A 14,372-nucleotide genomic window follows, 5' to 3' on the forward strand; every position below is an offset into this window, starting at 1 on the left:
CTACCACCACCTGCTGTTCTTAAAGTTGTCTATGGAATAGATGTCATCCTTCAGCATTTAATAATCCCCCAAGAAGGGAGATTCATCCACATTTCAAATCCCAAACTCCTGCTAAGTTTTCTCTGTTAGTGCCTGTGGTGACAGAGCCCTCAGAACGCTCTTAAAATCCTTCAAGCTGAAGACTTTCTCCAAGACAGGCCTTTGTGCTGCCCCTATCCTCCCCACTGTGCTCCTCCTGGTATGTTTTTTTCTTTAACCTTTGCCCAGATTGATTGCTCTTCCCATTAGTTTTTAGGCACATCTCCTAAAATAAAGGACCCAATGTTAATCAGGCTATCATGAGGGTGAAAATGATTGACCCTGGGGGAACAAAGTCATCATGGTCTTATTCTCAGGGTTTTGAGCTGCAGTAGACTCTGGTGATGTTCTAGCCTCGGCTATGCCTCACCTGGCAGGTGAGAGCACCTCTGCGCACAGAGATCAGGTGATTCCCAGCCATCTGCTTCGTTAGCAGCACCAGGACCAGAAACCCCATCCAGGGCTCCCACATTAACCAGCAACACTGCCAGGCACCATCAGAGAGCCCAGGAGGCGTGAGGTCATTTGAACCTTTAAGGAAGTAGGTCTTTTGCACAACTTCCCTGGTTCGTTGGTGGGAAGGACTCATTTACCCTGCTTCTCCTAGGGCTTCTTCTGGTGGCTACCATGCTGGTTCGCTCATCCAAGGAGCACTCATTCCACAGTTGTTAGTGAGGGCCTCATGTGTGCTGTGGGCCAGGCACTGGGCTCGGCCCTGGGCCAGGACTGCAGCTCCAGAGGAGCCCATTTCAACTTCAGAGGTGGAATCCCTGAGGAGCAGCAAGGGGGCAGAAGGTGGGATGCGGGGGGGAATTCCATAGGTCAAGCTTTCCATAGGTCACCTTGGCAGAGACCCATGGGCTGTGAGCCTTCCTTGCTGGGGCATTCCAGAGTGTAAGGGTTGGGCATATCCCAGACCACTTCCTGCTCTGAGTGGCCTCCCTGACATGCATGCTCAACCTTAGGAAAGAGGACATATACAGTCCTCCCTCAGGATCCACAGGGGATTGGTTCTAGGACCCCTGCATATACCAAAATCCGTGGATGCTCAAGTCCCTTGTATAAAATGACATAGTGCAGTCGGCCCTCCATATCCGCGGGTTCTGCATCCTTGAATTCAAACCACCACGGATCAAAATTCCATTTGCAGTTGGTCGAATCTGTGGGTGTGGAACCTGTAGCCATGGAGGGCCGACTGTATATGTTTGGATCTAGAAAACCACAGGCACACCTGCCAAGGATGCCAGTCTATGAGACTTAGTCAGGGTTTCAGAGGCCTGAAATGTTTTAATTTTTCACCGTTTTTCATGAACTGCCACTCTACAGTGTTCAAACTGGCATTTCCTTGGGAAGAGGAGGTGATAATTTATATTCCAAAGGGAATTTCAGAAGTAGGTTCTTTTGCTGCATTTAAAGTATAATTTTACTCATTGAAAATTAAGTTTACATGTATTGATAACATCTAATACATACATTACTGGGTAAATAAAATAGATGACTTCATTTGTTTTTGAACATGTTCACAGAAATGATAGTCAAAGTGTGCTGAAAATATCAGGGCAATGAGGAACATATAAATAAGTGCAGATATTTTTAATGTAAAACAACTTTTTTCTTTTTTACCTTTTTCTAATTCACGCAAAATCGGTACGATCCTTGTATTCCAAAAGACTTCACCTACTTCTATTTCTGTATCTTTTTCTTGCAAGTCGAGTTTTGAGTCTGCAATAGAAACCCAGAAGAGGAGAAAGAGCCATGAAAAAGGAGTTATAACTGGAGCACCGCCATGAGACTGTGTTATCCATCCGTATAATTAACAAACTCTAAAATTACATTACGCTTTGCCCCCGAAGCCCAACTAATTCTAATTAGAACTACATTTCTTCTAATCAAATCATCCCAAATTAAACTCAGATAAGGTAATGTAAAGAAATCAGAACTTTGAACTCTGGGATACTGCATAAAGTCTTCAGCTTTGTAAATGTTGAAATTATTATCAGTGTGGCAAAGAGTTTGGAGTTGTTTTTTTGTTTGTTTGTTTACTTAGACATATCCCTCTGTAATATAAAATAAATAGAAAACTATTGATATGAAAAGAATAAGGATTTTGAAAATGTTTAATGAAAAATTTTCTGAAAGGGAGGCCTGCAGGGGCTATCCTTCCTATAGAAAATAAAATGTCCACGTTATTGTGAGGCCAGTGCTGTTCACGCCTGTGGCTCTGTGTGGGGCAGTGGGAAGCCCGAGCTCTGGGTGCTGGCAGATCTCATTTCAAATCCCAACTCCATTACTGATGCACTGGGTGACAGGGGTCTGGTTTCTTATCCTTTCTGAGCCTCATCAGCAAAACAGAGATTAAAATATTTGCCTTCAGGGTTATGAGAATTCAAAGACATGATATAGGCAAAGCTCTGAGCCCAGTGCCTAGCATCTAGTAACACTCAATCAATATGGATTTCACTTCCCTGATTAAAAAACCAACAAACAGATCATCACTGTCTGAAGCGTATCGGGCTGTATGATGTCACCACATCACCGAGAAGAGATGCTGCCTGAGGATGCAGGCTGTGGAAGAGTAATAGCTCCCACAGCTTGTGTACTTTAGATCTAGCAGGCCTGTATTTAATTTTTGTCACACTATGAGGAGGTCCCCAAACTGTCACTATTTTCCAGATGAAGAAAGTGGGGCTCAGGGTTATTAAGTGACCTGCCCAAGGTCATAGAGCTCCAGAGCCCTTGCACTTGACCTCTTCAGGGCCATTCTGCCTGAAGCAAACTGGAAAACTAGAAGGTAACTTTGGGGAGAAATGTAAATCACATTAGAAACTGCAAATCATGATTACATTTCATACAGGCAAGATCTCCAGGTCTAAAACACTGACAGTCTAGCCAGAGGGGGCACCGCTGTGCCGGGCACTAAGCAGCAGTGCTACAGACAAAATCCTCAGCCTTCCTTCTCTGAAGGCCACCCCCTAAGGCCCTCACCTGGCACCCAACCTATACTGGTTCAGGGAGTCCGTGCCTGCTTAGAGCAGACCTGGTACCAATTAAGTGCCCCCGCAGTGGGTGCCTGGACCCTAAAAATGTCACACGGAGAGTTAGAAATCATAGGGGCAATCAGAAGATTCTGCAGAGAGAGACAGAGTAGTGAAAGGGTGTGTGGCTTATATATTTTTAGGGTGTTTTAACTCAAAACCAAGACAAGCTGACCAGGGAAGCCTGCTAAGAGCACTGGTTCTAGAGTCACTGTCTGGGTTTGACTCCTAGCTCTGTCACCTACTAGCTGACTCTGGGCAAGTTGCTTCACTTTCCCTCTGTAAAATGGGGTAACAGTGAGCATCTCCAAGTAATGGGATTACAGGTTATTATCTTCTTTTATGTGCTCCTGTATTTTCCCAAACCTCTCATGTACTTGTATTACTCTTGAGAAAAAAATACACAACACATATTAAATTTTCCAAGCAGTGGTGATATCACCCAGGAGAACCTGGACAGCTCTCCCGCCCAGTGTACAGGCCTTTCCCTGACACTCCATGCTGGAAACGGCCGCCCCCAGCTGCTGTGAGTCCAGGCTTGCTTTTATCAAACCTTCCTAATATCAAGAGGGGCCGATGCACACTGGGCATGAAGAGCATTTGAGCAGCCAAAGCAGATAGAAAGGATGTCAACAAAGCTGTTATTAAACAATGTAGGTGCTGTCAATGGTTTTAATAGCAAGGCTGCACAGAATCTGCCCAACCCCAAAGGAAGAATTCACCAAAACACACAGTTGAATTGTCTTTAGGACAAAACCAGTCCATATCAGTTCACAATCCCTTAGCCAAAACCTTTGGGACCAGACGCGGTTGGGGATTCAGAAAATTTTGAATTTGAGTAAGGCAATATGGTGCCCACACTGCATGACATACCACCACCAGCGGGGTCTCCTGAGGCAGCACCCTGCAGCAAAACATGGGAATACTCACACTAAAGAAACAAAGACTATAACTGGCCTCCCATCAGGGCGGCTCAGGCATTGCCACTAAGTGAGTTTGTGCAGTATTTCAGCTTTCAGAGCTTTTGGGGTTTCAGAATTGCAGGAAAAGGATTGCAGACCACCATCTCCATCTTTTGGATTATTACTTTTATGAATCTTCCCTCCCATTGATAAATCATGGTTATGGATCCTAAAAGTAAACATGACTATTCAAGCAATATGAAAAAGCCATAGTGGTTCATATTCCCAGGTATCAGACACAGTCAAAGTCCAAAGTATGCGAATAAATTCAACATATATCAAGGCAAGGGGAAAGCCAGGAGATAATAAGCCAGGCAAAAAATATAATAGACAACTATTTATGACACACTTAAATTTATTAGAAAAACAGACCTCAAGTCCAATCAGTTCAAAGCAGCCTTTTCACCTTCTATGCGACATGCTCTTTAGCAGGACCGCTCTATGAGAAACCACGATTATCAAACCGTTTGTCAGGACAAACAAAACTGATAACATGTTCACCCCAGGAAGAGGTGAATTACAGGGGTGAGCCAGAAATCACAGAGCAGTTTATTTAGCCTTTGGAAAGGAAAGGCCCTCGCAGGCCCTTCTGAATGTTTCTGAGACTTGTTTCTTCTCAGAACAGCAGTTTGCCAGACACTGTGGTGTAAGTCTGCTTTCAACCCTCTCCCAGGAACCCCTGTGCAAGCAGTGGTGTCCGGCTATGGCCTTTCGCCTCCCACACCTCCTCCAACTCTGCTCTCCACAAAACTCCCATTTTATACACTAACCCAGCTTCTACCCTAGAAACTGAAGCCTAGAGTCATGTGACTACTTTTTAAGATCCACAGATGACAAATAAATACAGTTTGTCTCAGTCCTGGGCAACAACCCATTTAGAAAGCACTTTCATCTAGGTTCACAGTTTGCTAAATATAAAAATTATGATTCAACAGGAAATTGGGTAAGTCAAGCAGAAATTTCAGCATGGTTTTGAAGATTTTGCTGTCTCAGTTGTTATAGTTCTTAACCGCAGCTTTGAGTTCTGGACACAAAAACTTGACACAATGTTTATTGGCTGCTGTTTTTAGCATGTACACGTAAGATGCTTAGCAACAATGCTGATGAGGAAATCAGTCTATCTAAGATTTTCCTGAGTACTACAGAAATTCCCACTGGTCACAAAAGTCATTTGATTGATAAGAAATTAGTTCTGAAGGTAATAAAATATTTTTGAACTGAATATTAATTTGGTTTCATAAAAGATCACATGCACCAAAAAAAGTATGAAGAATGTAACAAACACCTGTGTACCCACAAATAGTTTGGTCAAATACTAACTATATTTTCATTCTCCTCCTTATTTCAAAGAAATAAACATTACAGATATTGTTAAGGCTCTCTGTGTGCCTACCCCATCCATTCCCCTCCCCAGGGGTTACCACCACTCTAAATTCAATGATTATTTTTATCATGCTTGACTTTACATGTTTACCACATAGATCTGTAACCATAAACAACACATGTCATTGTTTTTCCAACTCAATTTTTTCATGTAATGTTATGTTTGTAGTCATTTCATTCACTATTATAAATGTGCTCTGTTCATTTTTCTAACTGCTATGTTCCATTGTATGAATACACTCTGTAGCATTTCTAGCCTGTGATTTATATTGTTATATACTTTCTCAAACAGTTTAAGTTGCAAAGGGCTGATCTCACATAGTTAATATAGTTTCATTTAAGGGAGCCATGATTTTGACTCAAGTATTGAACTTAAGAACAATGTGGATGTCAAGTTTTGCAACCTTCCGAGTGCTTTTGCAAAATAATTTCTGTGCAGTCATTAAGATTGTAATCTACAGATGCTTGAGGCACTAGAGCCGGGTAATGGTAAGAGTGCTAAGACTGTTGTGAAAATAATAAAAATTTATCAAAATAAATGCTGACATGTGACCAAGCTGGACTAAGTTCCTGGAATTTTCAAAGAGTGAGCCAACATCAGACCTCTTTAGTGCAAATGATTATCCTACAGATGGAGATTCTGAGGATAAGATGAAGGAGTGCTGGGGACCTCTAAGAACACGGGAGCCTCACCTGTTTTGGTGTCTAGCCTGCTCCGGTCTGAGCTTCGGGAGCATAAGGAGGCCCCTGAACGCCTCTTCCCCTGGTCCCTGGGAGGAAGAGGAATACACACAACACTCAGCACAAAAGCCATAGCAGTTCTCTTTTTGTAAGTGTCAAGAGTCAAGAGTTGGCTAAATATAATTTCTAAAGAAACCAGAAATGGAGTTTGGTACTCCATACCTCATTTCAAGCAACCTCTAATTTTCAACTGAGATTTATCTTTTAAAGACAAGTCAGATTTGCTTTACAATATGAAATACAGCTACTAGAAACAACAACAAAATAAATCCAAAGTTTATTTTGCAAATCAAAAAAACTGATTAAGGATCTACACCACAAGAGGTCACTGTTGCAGTAAGAAAGAACTCTGGTATGCTTGAATCACAAAAGCCTAGCAGTGTTTAGGGGCTGGAAAAGACCTCTTTCTCTCACACTCTGGTACACACGTGCTCCAGGCAAGAAGACTGTTCCCAAATTGGTCAGATGTGGCGAGGATCGCACGGCAGGGTCAGATCTGGAACCCACGTCTCATTTTTCCAATTCACTGCTCTTCCCACCAAATCACTAAGTCTCCTGTCTCCATTTTATAATTTTAAAATTAATTAATATTCTCTAAAAAAATTTTTTTTAAGAAATATTTGACATGATAAAAAATCGAAGGTAAATTCTAGCAGTCCCCAGATGACAAATATTCTGTGTTTCAAATGAAAATTTGGTGGCTGGCCAACAGCAGGATTATATGCCTGGGTTTTTTGTTTTGAAGCTTATATACAATGTAGAGATGGTCTATGAAGGACATAACTTCTCTTTAGCTAGAGCTGATACTTAAAACACTTACTTTTAAATATCTGTACAAAATTCCAAGGTAAAAAAAAAAACTACTTAGAGAATAATAGCGCAAGTTTTACAACAAAAATTTCATTTTCGCCATCAAATATAATATTTGCCGCAAAAATCATAAAGAATGCACACTCATGTGGCCAGGGTCACCCATGAACATCTGTGGCTGTCCACTGCTCCTGCTTCCTGCGTAGTGAGATCCGCAGCAAATGTTCAGTGCTGTGTCTTGGCCCTTGGCCTTGACTACAGCCCCAAGGATTCGTTTCTCCAAATATCGTTTTTTCCATAAACATTTCCTTTTTTAAAAAACACCTGATTTAACACTTCCTTTTATCGTACAATAGAGAAAAGATCGAGTTACTCTCCCCAAAAGGGTCTAATTATTTAATACTCTGAAACAATTGCTTTATTTTTATATACACTAAAATCATAGATCTGGTAGCAAAATGTTCTGGCTAATCCAAGAAAGAAATGGGGATGGGATCCTTTCTGTCAACACTCTCAGAGTAGAGATGCAAATGGAGATCTCAAAGAAGACAGAAATAAATAAAGTCAACACTATGAAAAGGCAGAATACCAAAAGTCTGGCAGGGTGTAAGGCCAAGGAAGTTCCCAGACTTCAATTCTAGAAATAAGAAAGTCTGAGGACCACAGAGACAAGCCTTTCTTTTCATTATGGTCCTAAACAGCTACTGAAATCAAGCAGGATAGTTTGCATCTAATGCAAGTCCCTGATCCATCCTCCCTGAGGACATGGCATCTAATGCAAGTCCCTGACCCATCCTCCCTGAGGACATGGCATCTAATGCAAGTCCCTGATCCATCCTCCCTGAGGACATGGCCGTGATGAGGCTGCCTCCGTAAATACCACAGTTGTGTGTCCCCATTTGGAGGGGCGATTAAGAAGGGTCCTTCTTATCAAATACCAAACCTTGACAGTGCTGGGTCTTACTGGTTCTCAAGAAGAGCACAGGGTTGGCACCCACTAACCCTCTGTGTGATCATCATGGTACAGTGGTTGAGTGTGCAGGCTCTGGACCTAAACTACCTGGGGTCAAATCCTGGGTACAAGTATTGTCAGCCACGTGGCCTTGGTAAGTTACTTAACCTCTTGGCCTTGTTTTCCTTTTCTTAAAATGAGGGCAATGTCTCTACTTAGCACAGTGACTGGTACGTTTGAAGAACTTAATAAATTGTCAATATTCTTTCTCTCTTTTGTTCCGAGTAAACAAGCACCTGTCTGAGCAGCCCAGTGCTGGGTGTTACTGTGATAAAGAATGTATAAGACATTGCCCAGAAGTTTAAAATCTACTTTGAGGAACTAAGGAAGTTTTTTATTTTTTTAATGGAAAATTCTAATGGATTCTCTAATCAAATACTAGAACGTGAAATTCAGCAGGTTACAAGGACTAGAGGGATGCTGAAGAAGAAGTGATTACTGAGAGGGAGAAGTGGACCACAGGGTGGGACTTAAAAGCATAAAAGTCAAACCGACAAATGACAACACTGCTCTCAGTGGGGGGAGTAGCATGAGTGAAGGTAAAGAGGAGCATGAGCAGCCTGGTGGGTAGCGTAAGGGGGGTAACTGCACAGGGCCAGCAACTTAGGAATAGGTTTCTGCTGGCAGGTATCAGGAACAGCTGTCTGAAACTCTGTGTTGAATCAATGGGCCCAATTAGATGGGCAATAAGGATCTGTCCTAGGTTCTTATACGAGGAAATGGTGAGATTTGGAGTTCTGTGATGACAAAAGTATTTAGGAGACTTGGAGGGAGGTAACAAGGACTAATTCTTTGAAGGTGATAGTGGGACTGGAGAAGCAGGAACAAATTCAAGAGACCCTATAAATGAAAAGTTGATAGGATTCAGTGGATGATTTCAGGCAGAAGAAAGACGAAAAGGCAGACCTGGAGGAACAGGACAGCAGGGTTGCCATAACAGAAATGGGGAGGTTAGAGAGCAGCACAGTTTGAGGGGTAAAGCAGATCTCTGTTTTGCCATGTTGAGTTTCTGATGAAAAACGGAGCATCAGCAAAGGAGATGTGGAGATCAGGAAAGGAGCTCCGTTAAAAGTCAAAGCAGTACACTGGGACTAGAGTTATCAGAAGAGTGGCTCAAAGACCAGAAGCTCAGGACACGGCCTTGTCTCAGATAGTCACAAGTAAAGGACAGAAATAGAAAAAGGAGTCCAAAGCGAGAAGACAGAGAAAACATGCTCTCGTGCAGTCCAGCATGTTGAGAAAGTGAGCGTGATTGACAGGTCCAGGAAGATGAGGACGGAGGAAGAACCGTCCGGTCTGGAGAGGGTAAGCCTAAAAGGGTTTCTGTGGAGCAGTGCAGCTCAGGACCCACAGAAAGCATGAAGTGGGGAGAGAGGCATCCAGAAAAGAAATTCCCTCTCTGCTCAAGACTAGATGCCCTTGTACTTAAAGAAGAACTGTCTCACTGTAAATTCTACCCATTGATCTTGGCTCTATTAATGAAACAAATCTTTATACTTCTTCCTCTTGACCATCCTTCAAATATTTAAATATGTCGTGGTCACCACTTAAGTTCATCTCCTACGGCTTAAATCCTATGGTTCCGCCACTTCTTAGCTGTGTGACCTTGGGTTAAGTTTTTAACCTAAGCTTTGGTTTCCTTATCTGCATATGAGGGGGTGGTAAATAACAGTGCCCCTCAACGTAAGGCTGTTGTGAGGATTAAACGACGTGATGTGGAATCGCTTAGCACAGTTCCAGGCACACAGTAAATACTCAGCAAGTGTTTACTATTATCATGGCTGTCACCACTGTTGTCATTAACAAACTCCAGTCCCTTCAACTGTTCCTCATCAAATCTCTTCGTCAGCCTGTTCAGTTACTCAGAGTGAGTGTCCGTTTGTCTGGAACCCAGCACTGAGCTAAAGATATGGCCTGAGGAGCAAAGAGGAGAGCTTCTAAATGATGCAGCCTAAAACTGCATGAGCGGTTTTGGTGGTCACATCACAGTGTTGGTCAATTCTCGTCTTTTCTTCCATATGCAGCTAAAGGCAGATTTCCCCCATCTACGTTGGACTCCTTCTTATTAAATTTCAGTGTTATACTTGGCAAAGGGTTTCTGCCTATTAAATGTTTCTAGATCTTGATTCAAACATCCAGTATAATTGTTCTTCTTCTCAGCTTTCTGTTCCACGCTGTTAAAGACCATAATTAAATTTTTTTGGAATATCTTTTGATGTACCAAGAATAAAACAATTCCAGAAAATATTCTTTAAAGCTCTTTTGTGAAATCCTTCTTAAAGCCCCAATAAGACCATTTCATTAGGATATCTTCATCTACAAATAACGGAAACCTGATTCTAACTGACTTAAACAGTAAATGGAATTTACTGGCTCATGTAACCCAAAAGTCAAGCACTAGGGGTGGGTTTTAGGTGTGGTGTGATCAGGGCACTGGCTCCATCTTTCTGCAATTCTCTTAGCTCTGCCCTTCCTCTGGTTCCATCTGTAATCAGGTTGGAGTCCTGAGGAAAGCATAGTGGGTATGGCACTCCCAGGTCTCTCTGCTGTAGCCCATATGTTTCAGAGCAAAAACAAGGTCCTCTCTTCCCAATCATTAACAAGAGTCCCATCTTTCACTCTGAACAACCAGAACCAAGCTCTGTAGCCAAGGCAACGTCACACACTGACTGAGTTACTACTGCCCATACATGCGTCAGTCACATTGGCAGCATCTACTTCTGGATCATTTATACTCCAAAGAAAGAAAAGTATATTTCTTTAAAAGTATTCCAAAATTCAGATTTTGCTATAATTCAGACAGTTCTTCCAATTATTATGACTGAGGTTCTTTAGTCAGGGGTCAGCAACTTCTTCTTAAAGAGCCAGACAGTATATATTTTACACTTTGTGGGCCAAGTGGCAAAACAGAGGCTATTAATGTAGGTACTTTTGTAACCATTTAAAATGTAATGATTTTAAAATGCAGAAAAAAATTCTCGGCTTAAGGGCTGTAAAACAAACAAACAAACAAACAAACAACCAGATGGCTGGCCAGATCTTGCTCCAGGGCTATAGTTTGTTGACTCCTTCTCTGGAGCAATAGCTAAAAAGATATTAAGAAGCAGACTAAACGGTGGGATCTGGAATTAAGAAAAAATATATAATAAATTTATTTCCATTTGGGAAAAAATTACATGTAAAAAAATGGAAAAGGAAATTTTAAAGGATATATATGATAAAAAGAAATTTAGGAAATTTGAGCGAACATTTTCCTTGCCCTAAGAAGATGACACTTCATTTTTAGAATTAGACTCAAGTTGTATAGATTCCAGTCAGGTAGTAAATATCTTAGGCTCTGCAGTCACTCAGTCTCTGTCACAACTACTCAGTTCTGTGGCTATAGTGTGAAAGCAGCCAGGGACAGTAGGTCAATGAATGGGCGTGGCTGTGTTCCAATAAAACTTTATTTATAAAAACAGGTAATAGGCTGGATTTGGCCCATGGACCTTAGTTTGCTGGCCCCTGCTTTGTAGTCTCTTTGATTTTTTTTTACTGCAATTTAAGAGTACCACCACCAAAAGGTGGTGGTCCCTTTATCATGTCTTCACAGCCTGAAACACCAGATACACCGTTTCTAGACATTAGTACTGTCTTAATAACTAACACTAAAATAGAATTCTACTTAAATGGTTAAATAGAAACACAGTGAAATTAAAGAACATGATTTTAAAGGAATGGTCCTAAGATCAAAATTTTGATAAAGTCCTCAAAGGTAACCATAGCCTTGGGTTGATGGTCCAAGATTTAAAATATACATTTTTAAAGATTATGCATATATTCTTGTACCTTTGTCAATGATCACTAACTGGTTATTACTCAAGTTCTATATGCAGAAACTTGATTAGACACTGCTTTGTAGCTAACCACATTAGCTTAACTTAGTTAGGCTTAAATTCCCTTAGCTTAGAGTAAAAGCCCACAGTTTCACGCTCCCCTTCACCTCCACAGCTCCAGTTTCAAGGCGCCTCACGTGAAGAGCGCTGTAACTTTTCACCGCGGCAGCTACGGGTACTTCAGCACAGGGGAGAGTTGCTGGCACTACCCTCTTCCGTGGCGTTATTGTGGAAATGATTGCACACCGGTTTCCACAATCCGCTCTCCATCCCAATGTCCTAGTGGGCTGCTCCAGCTCACACATCACCATCTCCCACCAGAACTGCTACTGCTCTCCCGTCTCCAATCGTCCTTCACGCGGCTGCCAGCGTCACTCTCCTGAGAACCCGTCAGCACTCCACGCAGTCTACAGCCTTAGGACCCATGCTTCCGCTACACTGGGCCATCTGCCTTTCTTTGAACCTGCCGCCATCAAGTCAAATCCCCCCTCTGCTTATGCTGCTCCTTTAGCAAAGAACACAGAGCCCCACCTCTATTGAAAACCAGCCTCAAGGGGCATCCCAGACTCCACAGACCCCAGGAAACCTTCCCTGATCTTTAAGTCAGAGTTAGGTGCTCTCATCTCTAAACTCCCAAGGCGCTTTCTTTCAATTCTCCTTTCATTCCTCCAGCATTAGAGTCAATCATTGAACAGTGCTTCTAAAACTTTGTGTGAATTCAAATCACTTGGATACCTTATAAAAATGCAGATTCTAATTCAGCAGGTCTGGGGTGGAGCGTGAGATCCTGCATTTCGAACAAGCTCCCACGTGATACTGATGCTGCTGGTCTAGGGACCGCACTTGAGCCTCAGAGCCTGACATGCCGGTAAGGTTCTCATGGACAGGGTCCATTTGTGTATCTCCCAACCCCGCTAGTGCAGGGCTTTGCTTATCAACAAATTCTTATTGAATGGAAGCTGTCAAATAAGGTGGGATTCTACAAAGTCATTTTGATCGATGACTGTCTTTTCCGAATGCAAAGTTTCTCAGACACATTTACTTAATTTCTTAAAAGAATAATGACTTCATCATTTTTGAAAAAATGATATATTTATTATTTTTTAAGGCCAGGCAATATAAGAAATACAAAGAAGATTTAGAAAACCATCTAAGATCCCACCACCCAGAAATAAATATCGTTAATGTGTGGCAAACATCCTTCCAGACATATTTTGCATATATTCAGATGAAAAGATAAAAGAATGAAAGAACAGAAGGATGACTTGGAGGGAAGGGCAGATAAAAGATACATATAAATGGGATCATACCATACGTGTCATTGTAATTAAAAAGTATGAAGTATAAATTTTACTTGAATATGACAGAGAAACAGAAATTGAGGTGAAACTGAAGGAACTGTAGAACTTCAGATGAATGGGTCTTCACAAGAGACATTAGTTTCTAAAAGATCTCTCTAAAGTTAAGAAAAGAATGAAAAACATTAGCAGGCTGAAATCACTCTTTTTTAACTATATATTTCAATTTCAGACTGTAGCTACTGACAAATCTATTCCCTACTACGAAGTGAAGCGATTAGTACTCACACTTCCTCCCAAGTACCAGTTTTGGTTCTTTATGCTAATATTACACTGTCAAGGTTTCTGTTCCGTAACCATCGTTTTCAGAGTTGTTTACGTTTTGTTTTGTTTTGTCTTGTTTTGTTTTTGTGGTATGCGGGCCTCTCACTGCTATGGCCTCTCCTGTTGCGGAGCACAGGCTCCGGACGCGCAGGCTCAGCGGCCATGGCTCACGGGCCCAGCCGCTCCGCGGCATGTGGGATCCTCCCGGACGGGGGCACGAACCCGTGTCCCCTGAATCGGCAGGTGGACTCTCAACCACTGCGCCACCAGGGAAGCCCCTGAGTTGTTTACCTTTAATTCAGTATGAAAACAAAGTCAGTACTCGCCATGAATGCTTTTACCATAGCTTCTCCATTTGAGTTCTGAATTTTGACTCACCATTTTGTTGTCAAAAAGTTTTCTAGAAAGCGCACGAGTACCATAGTCCCCAAATCCATTCGCATTTGAAAATGTCTGTTGCCTTTTTGCTGAAGGAACTTGGCTGGCAATGTAATTCTTGGGTTATCCTTCTTGTACTTAGGACTTCATAAGCCTTACTCCACTGTCTTGTGGTACCGAGAGGAGCTCTAACAGAGCCAGAGGCAGCCTGCCTTTTTTTCCTTCTATGTGACTTGCTTGTTCAGCCTGATGGCCATAGGATACCTTCTCGCATTCACCCACCCAATCAACAATTACTAATGGAGTGTGTACTATGTACTGGGTAGTATTCCGGTGCTGAGCACTACTGGAGACGTCTTAGTGTGGATGACTCCGTATCAAATTTTGTTGGGACATGATGTGTCCATTTGAGCTTCAAATTCAAATCTTTATTTCAGAAAGTTGTCTTCTATTATGTTGATATTTTTCTTTTCATT

At 42.0% G+C, this 14,372-nt stretch overlaps 1 protein-coding gene across 5 annotated transcripts in view; it reads right to left on the reverse strand.

The window, feature by feature from the left end:
• ARMC2 (armadillo repeat containing 2) overlaps positions 1–14,372 on the reverse strand; it is a 236,578-nt gene that overhangs the window by 86,846 nt on the left and 135,360 nt on the right. For all 5 annotated transcript variants that reach the window (XM_067702383.1, XM_067702382.1, XM_067702384.1 and 2 more), the window contains 2 exons: positions 6,152–6,228; positions 1,702–1,800 (listed from right to left, as the gene is read on the reverse strand). In XM_067702383.1, the coding sequence (XP_067558484.1) occupies positions 1,702–1,800; positions 6,152–6,228 (176 nt within the window). The remainder of the gene's footprint in view (positions 1–1,701; positions 1,801–6,151; positions 6,229–14,372) is intronic.

Source organism: Pseudorca crassidens, chromosome 13 (assembly GCF_039906515.1).
Source record: "Pseudorca crassidens isolate mPseCra1 chromosome 13, mPseCra1.hap1, whole genome shotgun sequence".
NCBI lineage: Eukaryota > Metazoa > Chordata > Mammalia > Artiodactyla > Delphinidae > Pseudorca > Pseudorca crassidens.